This window comes from Rhea pennata, chromosome 5 (assembly GCF_028389875.1).
Source record: "Rhea pennata isolate bPtePen1 chromosome 5, bPtePen1.pri, whole genome shotgun sequence".
NCBI classification, from domain to species: domain Eukaryota; kingdom Metazoa; phylum Chordata; class Aves; order Rheiformes; family Rheidae; genus Rhea; species Rhea pennata.
The window spans coordinates 39547360-39569179 of NC_084667.1; the positions used below are offsets into that span (position 1 = coordinate 39547360).

The window sequence follows — 21820 nt, forward strand, 5'->3', positions numbered from 1 at the left end:
AGGTCAGAGTGAATATAGTAATTAGGGAGAGGAATGTTTCCTTTCCGTATAATTATATATCCACAGTGAATTCTGAATTACTTTCCATCACTTTTATTGTAATTTCTATCTATTGCACCAGTGCCACTTTTCAAGAAAGTGATTGAAATTAGTGTTCAGTATTTTCACCAGCTAATTTTCATTGGGAGCCTTGTGCTGGTTGGTGTAGTGGTCAAACTTCGTCACAATATTGTAAGCAAAGATTTGTGGGTTTTTTGTTTGTTTTTTAACTCCTTAACCACCTTTGCCAGAAAGATCTTAGGTTTACATCTTCCTGCATTTAGTGTTTGAGAGCTGCAGACGCAATAAACATAACTGTAGTATGCATGAAATCTCAGACAAGGAGGATCAGTCAGGATGCTGGCAACAGTATTACTTGATGTCGTTGGTTATTAAATGCTACAGAAAGGATGCAGGAAAGCCTACAGAAAGACTCGTCAGGGAGGCTCGTGAAATCTGTCATTGCAGTCCGTACTTGCTAACCTAACTTCCTTTTAGACATAGAGGAGAGGCCTACATGGATTAAAGGTCACAGTACGTATTACTGTCAGATTGCATCGTTATGGCAAATTGATGCATTTTGTTCTGTGCCCCTAGTCATTAAGAGTTGTAATTTGTATGGAAATTGGAGATGAATACATTTGTTTCTTTTTATTATTGTGAAGTGAAACAGGCATGAATTTCATGTGGTTTCTAACATTTTGAGTGAATAATCTGCCTGTGACACTCTTCTTGTAATAAGATCACTTGCACATGATTATATAGCCCAGCAGGCTGAGTCCAGCCTTCTTTTAGTGAAGATTTGCTGTTTTAACTATTCATGATTGAGTGGATATGCAGAAAGAGAATTCAAGGTCTGAATAAGTTTTTATTCCTCAGAATATTAAATCTGATTGAAAGTTGAGTTGTGTATTTAAGAAATTATACATCAGTTCCTTCTGGCCCTTTTGATCGCTGGCCTTTTTGATGCAATGGCTGTTTCTTATGTGTGCTGTCCAAGTGGTTCAGCAAGCGTAGTATCTTCCAGCCAAAGAAACTAAGCATATAGAAGCTGAAGTAAAAGGGGTGATAAAGCATGATGAGGCTGCCAAGCAGGAGTATACTGCTACAGTGACAAAGCATGTGGCAGCACTCTTGGCTTTCAAACAGATAATCTCACTGAGACATTTTTGATTTCTAAGGAAAGAAAATGTTAAAATATTCTTTATTCAGCTTTATCTTAACAGCATTGAATTATATTAGACTAAGTTGGTTGTTGATACCTGCTATCACAGGACAATCTGTCTGCATCTATTTAGAAGTTTAGATATATTCTTTCCTCTTAAAAACAAATTTACAAAGGCTGCTGCTTTTTTTTTTTTTTTTGAGATTCAGTATATTTCTTCAGTGCCACTGTAATGAAGCATATCTTTAATATCATGAAATGTTGTCTGTCTATTCTTGATTTGTGCTGTAAGTAAACTAATCCAAACAACCACTTTCTGATACTTACTTACAAGCATAGCTGAATAAGATCGGGGCAAAAAAGGGGTTTTCTCCATGAAAAATGATAGTTTAAGATGAGTAGCCCTTTTGTTAGGTTCATGTAGGGTTCAGAGTGAGAATATGTGGCTTTGAAACTTCCATATACTAGATGCCATTTTGGGGCTGAAACTTGAATTGTCATGAAGGGGAATTATCAAAACTTAATTAAAACAAGAGAGTTTCATGTACTTGTGATGACAGGTACCTTTACTTTGGTATGCCAATTTTTTAAGGTCTTCACTTTGCTAGTGTTCTTATAGTAATGAGTTTTTGGCCTTCCCATCTGTACACTGTTCTGTTACCAGTGATTGTAATCTTTTTTCCTGTTCTGTTCCCTGAAGTATAAAAGCTAACGTAAGCTTTTATGTTTTGGAATAAAGGCTGCTTGAGAGAGAGGTTGGTTTTTGTTTTGTTTTGTTTTGTTTTAAGACTTGATAATTTCATTTTAAAGGCTACACTGTGGGAAGACGAGCAGAATTGCTTCAGGTTACATAATGAAGTATATCTAATTTCTTCTGTTTCTTTCTTAGTTTATTCATGTATTTAATGTTGTTTTTTGCTGCTATAGTATCTAGGCTCTTTTTTTGTGCAAAATCACCATCACAAGTGAAAAGTATAGAGGAGTTCAGAGAGGCTGCAAACATCTTTCTTTCTTGCAGTTAGAGGTTAGCTTTTTTGCACTAAAAGGTCTCTTTGTTTGTCTGCCGTGCAAGCCAGACACTCCTCTATGGGTGTCAGAAGAGGCAACCAGAATGTGCCTTTAACACCTGAAGATGTGTTTGATTACTTTCTTTGCAAAGAGAAAGTCTGTCCTTCCCACAGTATTGTGTAGAGCAGAAAAGTCATTCAGAGTTAGCACTAGTATAGTTGAAGGAACTGGAACAGTGTAACATTCAGTGTGAATTTAAAACAAACTATTATTTTAATGTTCAGAGTTTGTTTAACAACCACTGTAAGAAAAAGATACTGAAGGTACTCTGCAGCAAAGGATCAGACTCTTCACCTTGACTACTGAGTAATCACCCTTTCATTTTTTCTGGTATGATCATTGCTGAAAAGTGAAACTGAGCCCTGGACTCCGAATTACTCTGTTAATTTAACGTGAGGTTACCTACTTTTTATGACAAGCTGACCGCACTGATACCCAGCTGGGAGAGTAGGCAAAGGGCTCCCTCTGCAGCCAATTGGTGCCAGTGCTTCTGGATAGGTCTGTGCACTGCGATGGGGCTGGGGGGTTCTGGATGATTTCTAGGGAACGGAATCAGCCTGCAGCTATGGAAACTTGCTGAAGTGCACAGAGTGTTCTCACACCAAGTTTGAAATTTTTCTGCTGGCTGCTGCCAGTTGGGTATTCTGGGCTGAGATACAAGCTTTCCAAGCTTCAGGGCATCAGAAAACATGCTTATGAAATGACGTGCTTTCCTCTATTTTGAGTGATATGCTTACATCTTTCCTACACATTCACAGACCTTGCATTCAAGCAGTTCAAGCTTTATGCTCCTTAGTACTCCAAGGAAGTGTTGGTACTGCCAGATTAATTTTATGATGTTAGTGGTTCACTTTTAGATTTTATATAGTAGTTCAATACTTAAGTTATTCAGAGTTTCATGCTGTTATAATCATCTAAATCCTAAACAGGAGCAACTGATTGAAAGTACAAACATTGACATTATAAGGTTCAAGTATTAAATTCAAGTATTGAATTAATATTGGGTTTGTGTCCTTTAGGTATCTTGGTTTTACTATACAAAATATCTCATGACCCTGGAAAATTTTAAATTCCTTTTTTGGGTTCATTTTGGAACACCTCAGTTTGTGTTCTCTTTGGTTGTTTGCATTTATTCATCTATTCTTACCTTGCCTGCTTAAAATATGAAGCCTGCGTGTGCAGTGCTTCAGTACAACAACACTGATCTCTGGTTTGAGCCTTAGTGCTGATACGGTATTACAGTATGTAAACTTGTAAACCTCCTATTTGTAGACTTTGTAGCCCTCATGGGGAAGAAATGGAAGGAAAAAAAAAACATGACAAAATAGAATCCTGAATGATAGAAAGAATTACGCAGAAGGAGGAGAAGCAAGGCATAGATATGAAGCAGAAAACTAGAATGATATAAAAGTTCCTACATTTTTCATGTGCAGGGTCTTCTTCACTAGAGGGCAGTACTAATTCAATTTTCTTTTAAATTCCAACAAATAGGTTCTAGGCAACATATGGTTGTTGTATGCTCTTCTAAATACAAGCTTTTAGGAATGGCTGAACGCAGGCATTATACTTTGAGTGTTTCTGATAGGTGGCTGGAGAAGGATTGTGAATAGCTTTCAGAATGCCTGTGTGAATTAGGGTCACTCTGCTGTCACAAAAGGTTAAGTTTTGTCATTTGTCTATTGTTATGGTAGGGTTGCGGTATTCTTTGGTTGCCTGCCCCTCAGCATTTAGGTGTAGGTCTTACTAGGTGACTGATGCGAACATGTAAATATCAAATATCTTACTAAAGGTAAGCTCCATTTGAAATCCTTTTTCCTCCAGAGCCTATTTTTATATTATAGGTATCTTCCACAAGGTGGAGTCAGTTGAATAAACACATCTAGAAATAAAATATCTAGGTATTTCTGCCTGTTGACTAAAGCAGAAAGATGAATGGAATTTCTGATATCTTAAAAGAGGTATAAACTGATGATTTTAATGCTTTTCAAGAAAGTAGGTGGGTTTTAGGAAAAAAGACAATGGATTCAGCAGATATTTTGGTTTTTTTTTTAATGCATATTGAGTCATTGGAATTAATGTTGTGGAAGAGGAAAGGAAGGAAGGACTGGAAAAAATAGTTCTCATTACTTATTTATTCTTCTAGAATTACTGTTTATTTCCAAACTGATTTGGAAGGCAGGTGGAACTAGATGGAAAGAAGCATAAATAAAATGCTAGCTAAATCTTCATTTAATGTGAGCAGGGTTTTTATTTATTTATTTGTTTATTTGTTTGTTTGTTTATTTATTTATCAGATTTGCCGTGAAAGAAGAGGAGGAAACTTTATGATAACAGCTACTCCAATAGAAAATAGAAAGGCAGACAGTACTTTCCTCTCTTTAGGGCAGCTGATCTTTAAAGAGTAAGATATTGAAAACCTTTCTCTAGAAGGGAACGTGTTTCTCTTTTTTCCCTTACATGCTAGAAGTTGCATTTTGCTGAAATCTGGAAAAGTGTTATCAGTATTTCAGGCCCTGCTTCAGTAATCAGTTTTTAGGAAGCCACAGGCTCTTGGCTCCTATGTTTCTTTTATTATCCTGTTTTTACTCTATCACCATCTTATTGGAAATCCCTTGCTGTTAATTTGGTTGGAATGGAATTCATCATCTGCTCATTGTGCCGCTGTTGGTAAGACAGTTTTATTTTTTAACTAGCTAGCACAGACGTGTATAGACATGAACTTGTACTATGCAGACAGAAACTGGAAAAGACCTTGGCTGGAGACGAGAAAAAGCATTGGATAGGGGGTGGCGGGAGGGAGGAAGTAACCAAAGATTTAAGTGTTTCTCCTGTCCACCTTTTCTGCCTCAAGCTAACCTTTTATCATGATAACAAATATTAGCAGTGTAAATTTATCATATCTCTTTGTATGAAATAACACTTTAGGATAGAAGATGCAGTTTACTGAGTGTTCTTTGTAACCATTATTTCATTGTTGCCTTTCTTCAGTAAACTGATACTCTCAACATGTTTTGACCAAGAGAATTTAGTATTTTTGTAGGGTATATGTTGTCACTTCATACTTGATTTGAGGAGTTGCAGTTGAAAGCTGTGAAACATTCTCTTGAAGTAACATATTTGTGTTATTTTCTTTGTGCTCTGCAGTTGGTGTGCCAGTAAGCAAGAGATAAGAAATTGGTTATGATGTTTCATTTTGTGGTTCAGGATTCTCACTAGATTACCAGATTGGACTCAGACAGAATCTGCTAATCAGAAATCGTTCCTTACCTTACCTAATTTTGCTACCCTGCTATCTGGTGATCTTTTTATCTCTCTAGTTTTAAGCACAGGAAATAGCATATAGCAAATGCAATCATAAACAGGGGTTCTATGAGTCTAATTACAATGATTTAAAAGGCTCTCTGGACAGATTGACTACTGCTGGTTTCTAGGCTTCATGTAGGCCAGTGGATGAACCAGTTTCTAATGCTTGTATTTCTGTTGGATCTATTGCAGATCCAAATTAAGATTTATACTTTAAACTTTAGTTTTTCTCAGATGTTGTCACTCTATTGGCTTGTTTAAAACTGTCTAATTTTTTTTTCTTTTGGTTTCACCTCTGATGTTCAGAGTATCAGTTGCCAGATGTTCAAGTATCAGTTCACTGCTAGCTGAATAGAAATATCTGTTGGTATGGAAGATCCAACAGTATAGGCCGTTTGGACAGTTTTATGAAGAACCCTGCCTTGTAATGTAATGTTAGATTAGATCTCTGAACCACAACCTTGGAATAGAAATTTAACTAGCAAAAAAATGAAGTAATATGAACCAGGGTGGTGGAGTGAACTTGAAATCATGGGTCCTTTTGCCCAGCTTTTATGGGATATGTGGTTGTGTATGGGCAAGAATTTCTACTCTTCCCTCCCACACCTTCTGCCGACGTGGAAGACCAATTTCCAAGGAAGTGCTCCACCCTTTTTGTCTTCCAGCACTAGCAAAAAAATCACTTTCTTGTCTGAAAGCAGTATCAGGATCAGCTATTTAAAAATATTTTGGATAAGAACTTTTGCATAATCCTGAAGTTTTGTAATAGTGACTGGCTCTGTAGCAGTCAATTCCAGACTCCAGTTACTGACTACAGAGTGTTGGATAAAGAATTACTCATTTCTCACTTATACTTACAGAAACTGTAGTGATTCTGGCAGGGAGTTTCACAGTGGGTGGAGATAGTGAAAGCAAGGATACTAAGGATATGTTTACTAGAAATAAATACTTACTTTCTATATTACTTATGGTTAATATGCTAGTAACAGAAATGCCATGAGCAGACAGTTCAGAGGCATTCTTCTGTTGGTAATAATGTCTCAGAGCAAACATTTTCGTAGCACGTACTAGCCAAGAGATTATAGTTGCTTTATTTAATCAAACTTTGGTATGAAAATGTCAAAATAGCAATCTTGAATCAGATGCTTCCAAGGAATACACATGGAAAGGGGCTAAGCGTAGCCTTGTTAGCCTTAGAGAATGGAATAGACAGTTATTTAGCTGAGTTCCTTTACTGCCTCTTTTCTCTGCAGGCCCCATTTTCAGAATAGAGTTTGAAAGCAATACAACTTAGTCATTTTTTTAGCTTCACATCAGTGTGAAAATCCAACTGCAGATTACAAAAAGAGAAAGGTGATACAATGAGTTTTTAGAATAATAGTGGAAGATATCATGACTGGGAAGGTAGCTACTGTCCATAAAAAGCTGCCTGTGGCTTAAGCATCTACTTTTTCAAGTTTTCTAATCTATAGGATTACTTTCTCTTCTGTATGGTTATTTTACATTATTTTTCATGTTGCTACTGGACTTAGATGTTCACAAAAGCGAGAGATTAACAATATAATCTTCATCCTCTTGTTCTGCTTGCAATGTACTCTGACACAGTTGGTATTAGAGTTCTGTGCATTGGATTTGAAGATAACTCTTCCCTGTGATGCAAGGAGAATATTCCTTATAGACTAAGCAGGGACACCCCCTGCGAGACTAACCCTAGCTTTAGCCAGAATCAAATGCATATATCTGGAAGTAATGCTTTTCCTCCTGTGCAACAAAATCTTGTCTCTCCGTGTGAAGAGTAGTGCAAAATTATTTGGTTATTCAATGAGGCCTAAGTCTATCACAGTTTAATTGTAATTGCTTGATTCAGCATGTGCACTTGCCTCCCTACCTTAAAGGCTACCCACATAGAATTTAACATGTAAAGCAGTTGTCATCTCCATCAGTCATAATATGTATTCATTTGTATTTGTTCCTTCTCTCTGTTGAAGTATCCTGATACATGATTTCTCATCAGATATTACTGCATCCATTGTCCTTTCCTCATTTTCCCTCAGTAATTTTGCTCCCTTGGCCTTGTCTGTGTAGCCTTCTCTCGTTCCGTCTGTGTACCATTATCAGATGGCTTGGCTTCAGATCAGAAGCCAAACTTCTCACACCGTAATTGCTGGATTTCTGTCTGCTTACTCTCTGTAAACTATACTCCAAGTTTCTAGCTTTCACCTAAGTGTCTGGTTAGTAAACCATTGATTTAAGTTAATAATGTCAGTCCTTCCAGTGGTGAAGGGATGAATGTCTCAGATCACAGTGGGGTGGTTTCCTGTGTCGTCTTATGTTGTATTGACTGTATAGCTAAGTGTCTTAGTTTTCTACTAGCTAATGGTCTTGATTTTCTACTAGCTAGCCCACATTAACGAAGATTTATAAGTAGTCTATAACTGATCTCTTTTTTAAATAACATAATTTGGATTGTATTTTCAGTTCACAGAATTAGGTGATGTTCAATACTGGCTAGCCAGCTGTTGGTTGTGGATGAACATAGATTGGTCGTGAATTGAATATAAACTGGAAAATCATTTCTGAGAGGCAACACCTTTTAAACAGTTGAGAAACTAAAGAAGGGAGGATACAAAACAGGAACTTAAAACCAGTTCATCAGCTACAGCTATTATATGTTAAATGACTGTAAATCACACAGTAGACGCTTCATAACAGCAGATAAATCTCCTCAATGGGACGATCCCAAATATTCCTGGGAGGAGCTGTGGATATGATCATGTAGTTAGTATATTGCCCTAATGACCAAATAGAACACACCTTCAATTAAAGAAGTTATTGAAGCTGTGTATGAGTTTGAACTATATGTAATGAAATATGCTTCTTTAATAGCCCATCAGAGAGAAATGCATAAACAAGATTGTATTCTAAGAAGGAACAAATTTTATGGAACATAAAAATATGGTACACCTGATTTTAAAAAAATATATATCTTGCCAGGGTATCTAATACAGGGAATTCATAACATTTGGATTTTGAACCATATCATGGAGGAGTGCTGAATTTCCCGAAGGAAAAATATTCCTTCTATGGTTCTTAGTCAAGATGAGACTGAAGAAGTTCTCTCACCTAAAAAATGTCTTTAACAAGCTGTGTTATGACAAGCGTGTGCTTAAAGGAACAGTAGGAGATAGTTACTGTTTCTTCAGTCAAGTTGTTGTTCTTCAGGCTTACCATTTTGAACACTTTTGTTTTAAGAGATATTCAGTGCCTAAAGAAAACCGGATTTGATAATGGCACTGCAGTACATAATATTGCTGCTATTTTCTTTTCCTTTTCCTTTCTCAGAAAGATGCATTTTTCTATTAACCTGCAGAAGATAAGCTCACATTTTGACTAATTCTCTGTTCACTTACTTCACTTTTCTGATCACTTCCTTTAAGATGTTGGATTTTTAAGGTTCTACCTAATACTGGGAGGTTTTCTGTGTTGTTGCAGCAGCTTCTCCGTAACTTCTCCCTAGCCTACAGGATTTTGCTGAAGTTCTGCAACTTGTTCTTTCTCTTGCAATTGCTTTCCAAAATTAAGAGAATCTTCCTAGCCAAGACCTACATTAGTATCTTCCTGATTGCTCTAGTCTTTGGGGAACAGCCGTTGCTTAATGTATTTGATTTTAGAGTAGCTTATACTTAAATATATTCTATACTTAAATCTCTCTGTACTATATATATAAATATGCACATACACTTATATTTTTAATATATATGCACAAATATATTCTGCTTTATAGCATCCAGCTTTATTTATTTCCTATTTAAACTCTCTTGGATCTTAAAAGTATTTTTTCATAAATACAAATAATGACTCAGATAATGTCATAGCCTTTGATTTGAATGGAGTTAAAGGCATCCTAAATCTTATTAAAACTTATGAAACCATTGGTCAGTGTGGTATCAGTTGGACATGAAATATTGTTTGCATTTTTATACTTTTTGGCAAAACTGAGACATTTGGGGATAAGATAAGACCTATTTAGAAGTCATTTTCTGATGCTTATGTGTGAATGAGTGTTGTACTTTACTAAGACGTCTCTGCAGCAGTACAACTGTTTGATTCTGTTGTTCCAGTGTAAAGATAAAAGGATTAATTATCCAGGGAGGTCATAGGTTGAAAATAGTTTGTTACAGGGTGACGGTCCTTGTTGAATTTGAGTACGTAAATTATTGTGCTTTTGTCAGATTTCTGAAAATCTCTTGCAGGTGGACAGGGATCAGCAGGACAGAAGCTTATCACCTTGCTCCTTCTTCTGCATCTGCTTGTCAAAACAGCATCTGCTTTGCACGTAGTAAAAATTGAGGCCTTGGTTATCATAGTGTTTAAGACTCCTTTCCTTTGCCCTTTTATTGGCTTTTTGCGGCATTGGAGGGAGTAGATTGTATAAAGCATGCCCCTGGAAAGCAGAGGCCATTAAAAGGTTTAAGACAAATTTGTTTGAAGACAAAGAGGGCATTGAGGAAAACTTGAGAGGGGGATTGAAGGGCTTTCGCAGTGCAACAGAGCCTTGTCTGTGCAAGACTCAGTCTGTCTCTAAGTTCCAGCAGGCCGCTGAGAAGCAGGCCAGGAAAAGACTCTCCAAGACCCTGTTCCCTTCATCTGAAGTCTGCCATCTGGACAGAGGATGGCTAGAGGGTTCCTGGAACATATAGAAAGGAATCTTGAGGGCTGAAAATAAATGCCAGTGGAGACAGGAAGTGTCTGAGACATAGAAAAAATGGAGGAGGGGCACTGCTTAGTACTACTGTTTTGTAGGTCACAGTAGTAGTAGGGATGAGAGTCAGATGGGGAAAGCCTCTGCGCTGTACTTAGAGGTGCACAGCCTTTCCTTCGAGGCCTAAAAACTCCTCAATTACTGCCTATATGTATGAGGGGATTTTAGTTTAGGTACATAGTATATCTGAATGATTTGGACTTCTTCCCGTATAGAGAGGAGCACTTAAATTTGTAGCTCTTAGCACACTAGGCTTCTGAGATAGGAAGATAGAAAGGTTACTAACGTTGCCTCAATTTTTGTCTTGAAGCTGATGTGTTTGAGCTAAGGCAAAGATTTGTGTTGTGTATTACTTCAGCATGGTGTGCTCCCTCAGCAGTGAGGTCAGATGATGGCATGAACTGAATACACACTCCCTACAATATTCTGATTTTTCTCATGTAGTAAAGTATTTCATTCCCTTTGCATGCTCTAATAAGTGTTATAATATTGCAGAGCAAAATTCTTCCGCTTTGAGTTACAAAGATGGCAATGTTTTTGCATCCTGTTGGAATTGAAATGTCAGCTAATCACATCACACATCTTGTCGTGTAAAAGCTGCAGACCTTTAGAGTGACCAGTGGTCACCTTTACCTTTAGGGTGATCAGCTACTTGCAGTGGCAGCTTTCTCAGTGAGATCACTGCAGATAGTTTATGGTTTGATCAAAGCTTTGATTTGAAGGTTGGTAGTGAGGGCATGGTAAGTAAGAGTATGGAAGTGTGGAATGTGAATTACTGTCATTTCATTGACAGTAATTTCCAGGTTCCTCACTACTTGTTCTGTAAATTAGCCTATTAGCCCAAAGTTTAATACGATTTCCTGGGTAGGATCGTGTAGGTAAGACAGCATACCTAACTGACAGAAATCTTAGTCTTGAATTGCTAATTTATGTGTTGATCAATAGCTCTGAGTTTGAAAAGCATATGAATATTACAGACTTGTGCTTGTAATGGAAAAAGTAGATCTTCTCACAGCAACAGCTTTATTGCCAAAAGGTTTCTTTTTTGTTTTTATTTCCCTCTGAATGACTTGATATCATTATGTACAGTATTATCGGTCAGGACTGTAATTATTTCAGTGGCTTTGCTGCAGTTACCATTTGCAGCTGTAATTAGTGGAGGTGAAGGTTAACTCTGCTCAGATTAAATTGTTCTCCAGCAACATATTTCAACTCCATAACTGAGTGTATAGCTGCATAGTGTGGCAAGGTGAAATACCCGTTTACAGGTTTAAATGCATATTTCTCTTGAGGAAGAAATAAAAAAGTCTTAGGAAAGTCTTTGTTTTCCTATTGTACATCTCTTTTATTGTAGTATATATGGTAGTATATTAAGATTTTAGATCACTGTCACTTCAGCAACAGTTAGTTTAGAAATTTTGTAACAATTTTTTGGACCATGATGTTTGTAATTGGAGCACAGTGCAGTATGACAACATGGACAAGGCAAATCTTTCTCTGGATTATGAGGAAAGAACGTAGAGGTAGTTTAGTATAATGCTGAGCCATGCTTGGAAAAAAAAAGCCTTTGTTCTTAAGAAGCATGTTGAGTTCATGGCAGTGAACTTCTGTCATAAAAAGGAGTATGGAAAAGACCCTTTAAAATGAATCTTTTTGCAGTTTCTGTACAGAAGGACAAGACATAGGAGGAAGATATTATGACACTTTTGATCGTTTCTGCTATTCCTAGCCAAAACCTACTGCAGTCACTTTTCCTTTTCCAGCTCTTGCAGTTGCATTTTCATGGAGTTTTTGTGAAATTTCTCATGGAGTTTTTGCAGACTTTTGTAAAGCAAAATCATTAGAAAAAAATATATACAGACATATATAAATGCATATGTTTTTCTCATAATGTATTGCTTTGTGCTGGACTCGATGTATAAGCTGTCTTTTTGTTGGCATGGGTTCTCTGCAACAGTGAAGTTGCTGATCAGTGACTACGGATGAGGGGAGTAATTCTTTTTGTGTGTGATTTTTCCAAAATATGTGTATTGGAAGGGAAGAGAATGGAAAGCTGGCCTTTAAAGTAAGCTTGCTTTTAATGCATGTGTGAGGAGAACCCTGCAGTGTGTGAACTTGAAATAATCTTGCTCAGTAATCAGATGTGATCACCTGAGTTGACAGTTGTGCAAGTGTTGCAGTGACATGAAAATCTGATCATGAATATAAAATGTTACTCTTTTGAGATGGGGAAAGTGAAAGAGACAGCAATGTTAAAGGATCAGGGTAAAGACCCTGGTCATGGATTTATATTGTTTTATAGGTGCTTTCATAATCATTCATTAGGTATCTGCAACTTCAGAAGTAGAGATAAGAATCTTACTTGATTATCTGACTTTTTTGGTGTATGTTGTAATGTAAGTGCTGTGTATGAGAACAATAAAATGCTGCCAAAAATGCTGACAACCTGAAGCAAAGCTTTATAAGAACTGTTAATCTGAAAAAGGACAAAAACTGGCTAATGCTTTGGAAATGATTCATGCATACTTGAAGATCTTCTTTTTCACCAGTTAAAAAGAAGAAAGCTTTTCACCACATAAATGTAATATGTGCAATTTTTTAAAGCAAATGTACAGTTACATCCCTTTCTAGCTTTCACTGCTCTGAGCTGAGCTTCATCTTGCATTGCAGCAATATGTTAAGGTTTTTTGTTTCCAAGACAAGCAAACAATCCACTACTGTACTAGAACATGGAGAGTCTGGTATACTTTTGTTTAATAATAAATCCCATTAGAATATTTAGCTAGTTGTCGGAAGGAAAAAATAGCAAGTGAATCATTTTCTGCATGATGATCTAGGTTGAGTTTTAAAAATCAGAAATAGGGTTTCAGCTGTTGGTATGTGAGGTAATTTGTAAATAACATGTTGGGTTAAAAATGGCGCTCATGCGACAATGTGAATGTAAACAACTGGTCTGGAAACACAGCAATCAATTGAAGATCTATTCTGGTGACTCTTGGGGTCTGAATTTAATCAGAAGTACAGAGTTCTCCTAAGCTTTTTAAAAGATTTTTCTTAAGGAATTTGATGTAACTGGGAAAAGGAGATGAAGTTGCAGGTTGGAGTTAAGTAATTAAAGAAAGGCAGGTGGTCAAAGCTGATGAAGTCACCTATGGTTAAGTGTGTTTCATACTTCTTGCCCTCTGATTTGTCAGACACGCACCTGAAAACCTGAAAGATCCTGTGCTGACTCAGGACCTTGAAGGGTAGATATGTAGGAGAGGGAATTTAATGAAAGATTAAATACAAGAATACAAGGAGTATGGGAACAAATTATGGGTAAGGAAAAGTTGGATAGAGAGAGGAGGGAATGCCGGCGCTGTTGGAGGCAGAAAGGTTTGCAGTTGTTAGAGCATTCCTTCCTCCATCACCTGGAGCTGAACCCAGCAGTCCTCTGTGTCTAGCTGGATTGACTGGACTGGCAGAGTAAATGGTGTTGTAAAAGATGTTCACACATCATGGAAATTGAGAGCAGTAACGGTGCCAGCGTGGGCACAGGTCTGTCATGGATCCAGACATGTGTAATTTTCTTCACTTGCAGGATTTGAACTCTAATGGTTTCACAAGGTAGAAGTTACTTAAATGTGTTTAATAGAAAAAACAATTTATGAAATCTCTTTTTTTGGAGGGATGAGAAAAGTATGATGACTCAACTTTTCTTTAGAGATAAATCAATCCTATTGCAAATAACATGTTGGGTTAAAAGTGGTGCTCCTGTGACAATATGGATGTAAATAACTGGTCTGGGAACACAGCAGGTGTTTTCTGCTAGTTGTGAAGTGGTATTTTTGGTGTTTTCAGTTTTAAATGAGTTTGCTGGAAGTTTGTATCCATGCTTTTGAGAGGGCTAAGCTCTGACTTAATAACACTTTAATAACATTTAAGCCTGAAACTTAAGCGATGACAATTTGTTTACTATTCAGCTGATACTGGTAGAAATACCTTACTTGTAATGTATTTACTTCCTGTGAATATGATTTATAATCAGTATGTTTATTGTCTGTAGTATTTGATGCAACTAAAATCTCTACTTGTATGTATAACTGAATAGCATGTAGGATTTAGTTGAAATTTAGCCGGGTTTTTACTGGTTAGTGAATTGCAAAGAGTAGATCAGTGTTTCCCATCCCAAGTAAGCATTTTTACACAGAGCTTTCTGACCCATCTGAATTAGAAACTGGGAAAGAACAACTTACTGACTGACTGATTTATCTTCTTTTGCACATCTAAATGTTAAACTTATTAAGTAAATAATTTCCTTCAGAATCTTTCTTCAATTGATAATATTTGGCAGTAAGAATCTGTATCTGCTTTGGGTGTGTGAATTTGGGACTTAGTGAATTTTTTTACCCTGGTGCAAGAAGAGCATACTGGAGTCCCGTTAGTCTATGAATTTGCAAGGATAGTAATAGCAGAGATGAATAAATTGATTATGAGCCTCTCTACTGTCCTAATGAAGTGTGAAAGGAAATTCAGAGAGTAAGGGCTGGATGTTTTTTTTCTTCAAATTAAAAATATGTTAGTGACTAAGCAAGTAGTTGTTCGCTGTCTTAATACCTTGTTGCATTCACTGACCTAAATCTGGCATGCAATGTCTCTTACAGAGTTTATACCCTTATTATCCAAATGTATTTCTTGATACCTTGTATTTTTAATTATTTGTTAGTTATCTGACCAAAATTACAGACCTTTTATAACATTCAAAGAATTTTCTTCCTTTTCTTTGTTAATGGATCTGTATTATAAAAGATTTTACTTGTGAAATACCAGCTTTCTATGTTGGAGTCAGCATCTTGCTTCATTATTAACAAAAATCTAATTTAAACTTTCTTTTTAGCAGAAAATCGCTTGTGGGTTTTAGCAACTTAGTATGAGGCTACCTAGCTAAAATGAAAAAAAAAGAAAAAAAAATAAAGAAAAAAGAAGTGAGTTGTACAGTAGAAATCTTAGTACTTTTTTTCTCCTTATTTCATAGGCTTCAGGGATTTGTCCATGTCTGATCTGATGTAGTTAATTTTAGCTAAAGACTCTTTCTCAAAAATTTGTGTCTCTTTCTCCCTCTGTAGTACATCCAGACTTCTCCTGGATTGTATCATTAGCTAAATTTTGCAGCAGGAACTTTTATACTGACCAAGACTTCTTGGGTGGGGCATTTTGGTAAGTCATACAGTTGTTTCCTGTTCTTGGACTGAAGGGGCAGTGCCTGCTCTAAATTACCTGCTTGCTGCTTTTGCCAAGAACATCAATCTGCTCTTACTATTTATTATGTTACTTTGTGAGCTTTCCTTTGAGATGGACAGAATTTTAGGGCCTGATCTGAATGAGGGTCTTCATGCACCTCCAGCCATTTGCCACAGTTTTGTAAGTAACTGTTGTCCACTTGGCTGGTCTTAATATCCATCTGCATGAAGCAGGGCAACTTTCACCTCCAACTCAAAAACTTATTTTGCCATAGTATCTTATGTTAACCCTGTGTAAGGATCTGTCTAACACAGAAGCTAATCATTAAATTCTGTCTAGCTGCTTCTGTTTTTAAAAATAAAAAGCCATTTAAAATTAGTTAAAAACAATGCAATCAAGCACTGTGAAGTTTGATACCAAACTTTCATTACATTAACTCTTTTGGACAGCCCTTCCAAAGAGATCTGTTGATGTTCGTTCCCTCCAAACCTATTCGCAGTAAACTACCCAAAGTGGGGGATCAAAGCAGGCAGAATGCCAAAGGCTTGTATGTTCAGACTATTTGTCACATGCTAAAAGCTTATTCTTTCCCGTAGTAAGCCACGGGCAGATGTCCATTAAGAATGATTAGGCAAAATTTATATAAAAGCCTTGTAAAAATGTTGGGTTTTCTTACTTGAGAAGTTTTGTGTGGGTGTGTATTTTTTTCTAAATTTATAAACCCTGGCTTTTGCCCTTGTCCGGTAGAAACTACTTACCCACCCTTTTCCGTTTCCAGGCGGATTGCTTTTCTGTTATTTCAGTTCTGTAACTTTCTCCAACACTGTCCTGTTTTGCGTATTATGAAGTGCTTGCAAATAACCCTTTCAGTGCTGGTGTCATCTTTGCCTTATAGGACAGGACTGACTGTTGTATTCACTTAAAAAATATCCTCTTAAAACTAAATTAAAGACTTCTTATGTGTTCTTTATGAGTTTCTGTTTGTATACTAGGAATGTGGTTTGGCTTACATTTGTATATTGACCATTGTAGTGTCCCCAAAGTTTTTTTTCTTTTCTTTCTTTCTTTTTCTTTCTTTTTTTTTTTTTTTTTTTCATCCAAATAGATGGAGGACCGAAATGGGATTTATTAACAGATTTGGCAAAGAAATATCCCTCTAGTTCTGAAGCTGAGGCAGCACTATCTTCATGAATTAGCAGAACTTGAGGAAAATATGATTGTTTACAGCTATGTCTTCTAGCCAAGCTTTCTGTTCTTTATCTCTTCCTTTTAGAAGAGATTGCTTGCTTATTCGTTCTTGTCTAACAGCAATTGATATTGACCTATAAGCTGCTTCTGTAGTAGTAGTGTTTGAATTAAGACTGAATCAGCTAAGTAGTTAAGTATACATAAAATGAGCCTGATTCACCCACTTTGGAGCCCTGTTTGGTGTATAAGCTAATATGCAGTGTGTATTAGTATATAATCAGAGTGGACAAGTAGAATCAAATTTGTTGCTTGTGAAAATTCAATATTTCATTATTTATCCTAGGAGTTAACTTGGCCAGCCCTTTAGTGTAAATTATGATGCAAGACCATGGAAAATAAGGACAAGCAGTAGTTCAGTAGAAGTTTTCCAGAAGAAAGGAAATAAGTTATTCTCTTCAATAGTGGGACATATGCCAAATTCAGATAGAATTTTTCAGAAATATTGCATGGAATTAGTCAAGAATACATACATAAGATAACATTACATGCTGTATCAGTAATTTTAACAGACATGCAAAAGCTATGGCCCTGGAAAATAGGGTACATATGGGCACACTGTCTTCTCTCTTTCCTGACCAGATGTGGAGCATTGAGGTTGCTAGTGAGTGTTCCTTTTTAGATGTAGAAAGATGTTTCATTCATATGCAAAACTTCCTCCGGATGAATAATTAAGTCCTGAGTGTACTGTAGTCCTTTCCAAGTAGTAGAATGACTAGCTATTCTCTTCTGTCCCTGGCTTTTTAGTTAACATGTACATTTCCTTGTTAGATGGAGAATTTTTATTATAGTAATTGAAGCAGAGGTCTTTTAACACTTGTCTCCCAGCCACTTGCTACTTTGAAAAAAATGAAAATGGTAGGTCACCCATACTAATTTCTTGTATCTAAAGAACTGTGCTTTGAGCTACCTTCAAGAAAAACTGGACCGAATGGTCTTGTTGAAATTCCTCTCAGAAGCAAAGTAGTAGTCGGATGAATGTTTAGCCTGGGATAAACCATGATAATGTACATAGATTCTACTTGGGGAAAGAAATAAAATGAAATAAAAATGGACTGTAAGAATGCTTTACCTCTTTAGAAGGGATCCTAAGGAGAGATAAATGTCGTTTCCCTCCTCACATATGTTTTCACCACAGTAATGATGGTTTAGCTTGTGAATGCTGTCTGGAATGTGTGTATCTAGAGAGAGGAAGGTATTTCGTTAGGTGCAGCTACTTGAAATACAGCAGGAGACTTTAGCTTGTATGTAGCATGTTGTCCCACCATAAATTGCCCACTTCAGAGAGTTTATTGTCAGTATATTTACATCGGCTAAAAATATAGGGGTTTTTTTTTGGTCTCTACTAAGCAAATGCATTTCTCCAGAAGACCCTTCTGAAGCAGGAGTTCATTGTTTCTGAAGCAGTTGTGTTGGCAAGTAGACTTTCACTGTGTTTTTGCGGTAAGTTCTTTTGTCCATGATAACATTTAGGAATCGCAGCATCAGCGTGGCTGGCTCTGAGTCTGATTGGACAGTTTATATTTAGTCGCTGGTTTCCTCTAATAGCTTTCAGATGGAGATGTTAAAGAACGCATACCCTTGTGCTGCTGTAATCTGTGAGATAGAACGGGAGAGTGAAAAAATAAAAAGCACTGATGTGTTTCAGTGGAGGTAGAGTTTGGAAGAAACAGCAGCTGCTAGAAGCAATGAAATTCTGAAATTTATTTTTAAGAAATGAGATAGCTAGTAAAAACAAAATGTGCATAAAATCAGTGTGAACATCACTTTAAATTTTGCATCCAGAAAGGAGCTTAAAAAAAAAGCTGGAGGAAAAAGTCAATTTTATAATAATAAAAAAAAGTGATTCTTCTGTTCAATTTTTGGTAAATGATATTCAATTGCTATAAAATAAACTATTAATCATCAGATACCAGCTCACGATCAACTCCTGTGTTCCCTGGTGCTGGTAGAGTTAGTATTGAATGCATTAGTATGCATTCAAAAAAATACAATGTCAGATGCACTTTAATTATTGTGTCAGATGCATCCTATGAGTGGGGAATTACTTGTGTCTAAACTGATTTATTCTGAGGGTGGGGTTAAGGCTGCATCACAGCAGGTTTCCCCCAGAAACCTTTGCTTCCAAGAAGAAAAGTGACTTCAAGTTTTGGCTTGACCTACATTTTACATTGAATTTAGAAATAAATTTAGAATTTAGTATGCCTTTTGATTTCTTTATTAACTTTAACATTTTTATTCTTTAAGCAAGTAAGTCATTTGAATTTTCATTGATAAGCTCAGCACATGTCTCTGCTTTATCCAGCACTGGTAGGTAGTTGGCTGTAAAGACTCAACTTGTAGTTTTTATGTGGCCATCCTGGACCTTCACTCACTCCTGAGAGGCAGCAGGGCCTGCCCATAGCTGCTCAAAGAATCAGTTCCTGGTGTCAGCTAACATGTAGGTGAGATCTTTGCAGAGTTGATGAACATAAAGTGTAATTCTTTCTCATGATGAATCATAAAAGCAGAATGCTGCTACTGCTGTAGTGTACCTCTTTGCAGTCCTGGACATCATAACATGTTCCCCCCCCCCCCCCAGGAAAAATCCAAAGCATGCTGTAGTCTGGTTCTGCTTCATCTAGTTTGTCTCATGTGTTTGGCCAGTACAATTTTCATTCTTTATTCCAGCTAGTAAAGGGAGGAAATCGCAGAAAAGTAAAGCCAAAAAAGACCTATAGAGGTCACTTAGTCAGTCCCCAGCCTCAGAGCAAGATCATCTCAAAGGCCTAGAATAATGGAGACTCAGTAATGTATTCCTGTGTCACTGTGCTATGTAAAAAAAGAAATTCTAATCTGGTTTGTTTCTTGCTTAATTCAAGTCTTTTATAAAGGATAGAGCAAGGGCATGAAGAACATTATTTCCTTTCTCTTTACAGCAGCATTTTACATTCTTGAAGCCTATTTTATTGTCTCCGTCCCTCAATTTTCTCATCTTTGAAGTAGATAATCATGCTTACTGGTGCCCTCTGGACTCCAGCAAACTCTACCTGTGTTGTGAACTAGGATGCCTAGAATTGGACACTGTACTCTCCATGAGGCTGGATAGATGCTGAAAAGAATTAATTTTATCTTGCAGAATCAAGATGTTCCTACAGCTCAGTCTCATTGCCTTTTTTTTAATCAACAGTCTGAGATTGTTGATTTCTTCACCTCGTAATGCGTTGTAACCCCTCCCTTCCTCCCCCTTCAACATTTGTGATCTAATCAATCTCTATATTAGTATAGGTGATTAGTCCTGCCCCTATAATCTCTGGCAGCTAGTACAAAATAAAGCAATTCTCCTTATGTATAGACTGCGTGTTTTTTTTTTTTTTTTTTTTTTTTTTTAATATATTTTCAGATAACAAATCTTAGGGAGACAGCGCAAAGACAGGATCAGGATGAGAATTCAGAGTTTGACAAAGTCTTCAGTCATTCAGATCATTAAAGTAAGTGTACCAAGGCCAAAGTTCTGTGGGACCCTACCCATTGCTTCCCTCTGTTTAGGCAGTAAATAATTAATTAATCTTTGCCTATGGCTAGCAAACAGTTTTCCCACTATCTTAGGGTTTTCTTTATCTAGGCCACAAGCTACATTCATTTTTTAAGAAGTTTTCAAGTGATTTCTTTTACTTCAGTCTCTTTGTGTTGATTTGCTCAGTCAGTAAATGATCAATAATTATCTGGAGAGATTTTCAGTTTGTGTAACAGATTCATCCCTCTCCTCCACAAATTCAGTTGTGCAGCCCTTTAGTTCACAGCTATCAGGGAACAGTAGGTTGAACAGGAAAGGAAGCAAAAAAGCCTAATCAGTGTGATCCTGTGATTTATGCAGGGCAGCCTGCCCAGGACAAGACCGCTAGAGGATATTCTTCTCTGCAGTTTTCAAGTGTGACTGTAGAGTTGCTTATTTTAAACTTAGTTTCTACAAAGAAAATAAACTTTTTAAGTGCTATTTAATTGTATGTCCCTTTCCACATTTCTTGTTTTCAGCTTGATAGTGTAAAAAAAAAAAAAAAAAAAAAAACAAAAAAAAAAAACCCAAACCTCTGAATATTTGTTAGTTAGGGCTGCTTCTTTTATCTGCCTTGTGCTCTGAGGATAGTGAGGAATACTTGAGTGATAGTCGCAGCAGGGCTCACGGAGAGAAGAAATATATCCGAAGCTGCTTGCAGACTGATTGGAAGAAAAGAGAAGCCTACCAATAAATTGTAATTTTCTACAACGTTTATTCTTGCAAACACAGGGTGTGGTTAAGCTATTTTATAAGCCCCCTTCCTCCATTATTTTTTGCTGCTTTTTCTTGGTGGTTTCTAAGATTTTGTAGGACGTGGATTGGGGATATTTTACACCTCCAGACTCTTGTTTGGCTGCAGACAGTTTCCTCTGGGCTTCCTGCTAATTGGCTCTAGTGGCGGTTTCTCATTGTTCCTTACTGATGACTCAGAGAAACAGGAAAGAGATCCCCTGATTAACAGAAAGCACAAGCACCAAACAGGTGCCTCTGTTCTGGCTAAGCAGAGGACAAACCTCCTCATTCTGGATTTTTTCCTAAGATTCTTATCTGCAAGTATGAGACTCAAGAGGAATGGTTCATACACGCTGAACGGGTAAGAAATGGACTGCATCGTCTTTTGAATCTTTGTCATTAAAACTGCACAAAAACCATAGCCTTTATTTTTCTTTCTTGTGAAAGGTTACATGAAATAACAATCAAGTGTTTTGTCTTTGAAGTAATGGAGGGTCACAATATGTAACATGCATAGCTTATTTAGCGTGCTTTCTTTAGCATTTTGGTAGCATTGCTTTTAAAGCATGTGCATTTATAAGTGAGGTGGGGGAGGGTTAGAGCTGTCTGTGTGCTGAAATGAATTGGATCTGATCTATCAGTGGAAGAAACTACCTGCTCAGTAAAAGCACCGAGGCATTAGAATCGTGCGGTTCCAGAAGAGGTGTCTTGGGGTAATAATCCTCCTAAGTGTTTATGAATGTGCCCC

The 21820-nt window shown here is 36.9% G+C and overlaps 1 protein-coding gene across 2 annotated transcripts in view; it reads left to right on the forward strand.

Annotated features, from left to right (window-relative positions):
• Positions 1 to 21820, forward strand: part of MOB2 (MOB kinase activator 2) — a 114889-nt gene that overhangs the window by 34053 nt on the left and 59016 nt on the right. Inside the window, exon 1 of one of the 2 annotated variants that reach the window (XM_062577547.1) lies at positions 21381 to 21433. The exons of the other annotated variant lie outside the window; for it this stretch is intronic. Coding sequence (XP_062433531.1) covers positions 21396 to 21433 — 38 coding nt within the window. The 5' untranslated portion in view covers positions 21381 to 21395. Of the gene's footprint in view, positions 1 to 21380; positions 21434 to 21820 lie in introns of those variants that run through there. 2 annotated transcript variants of the gene reach the window in all.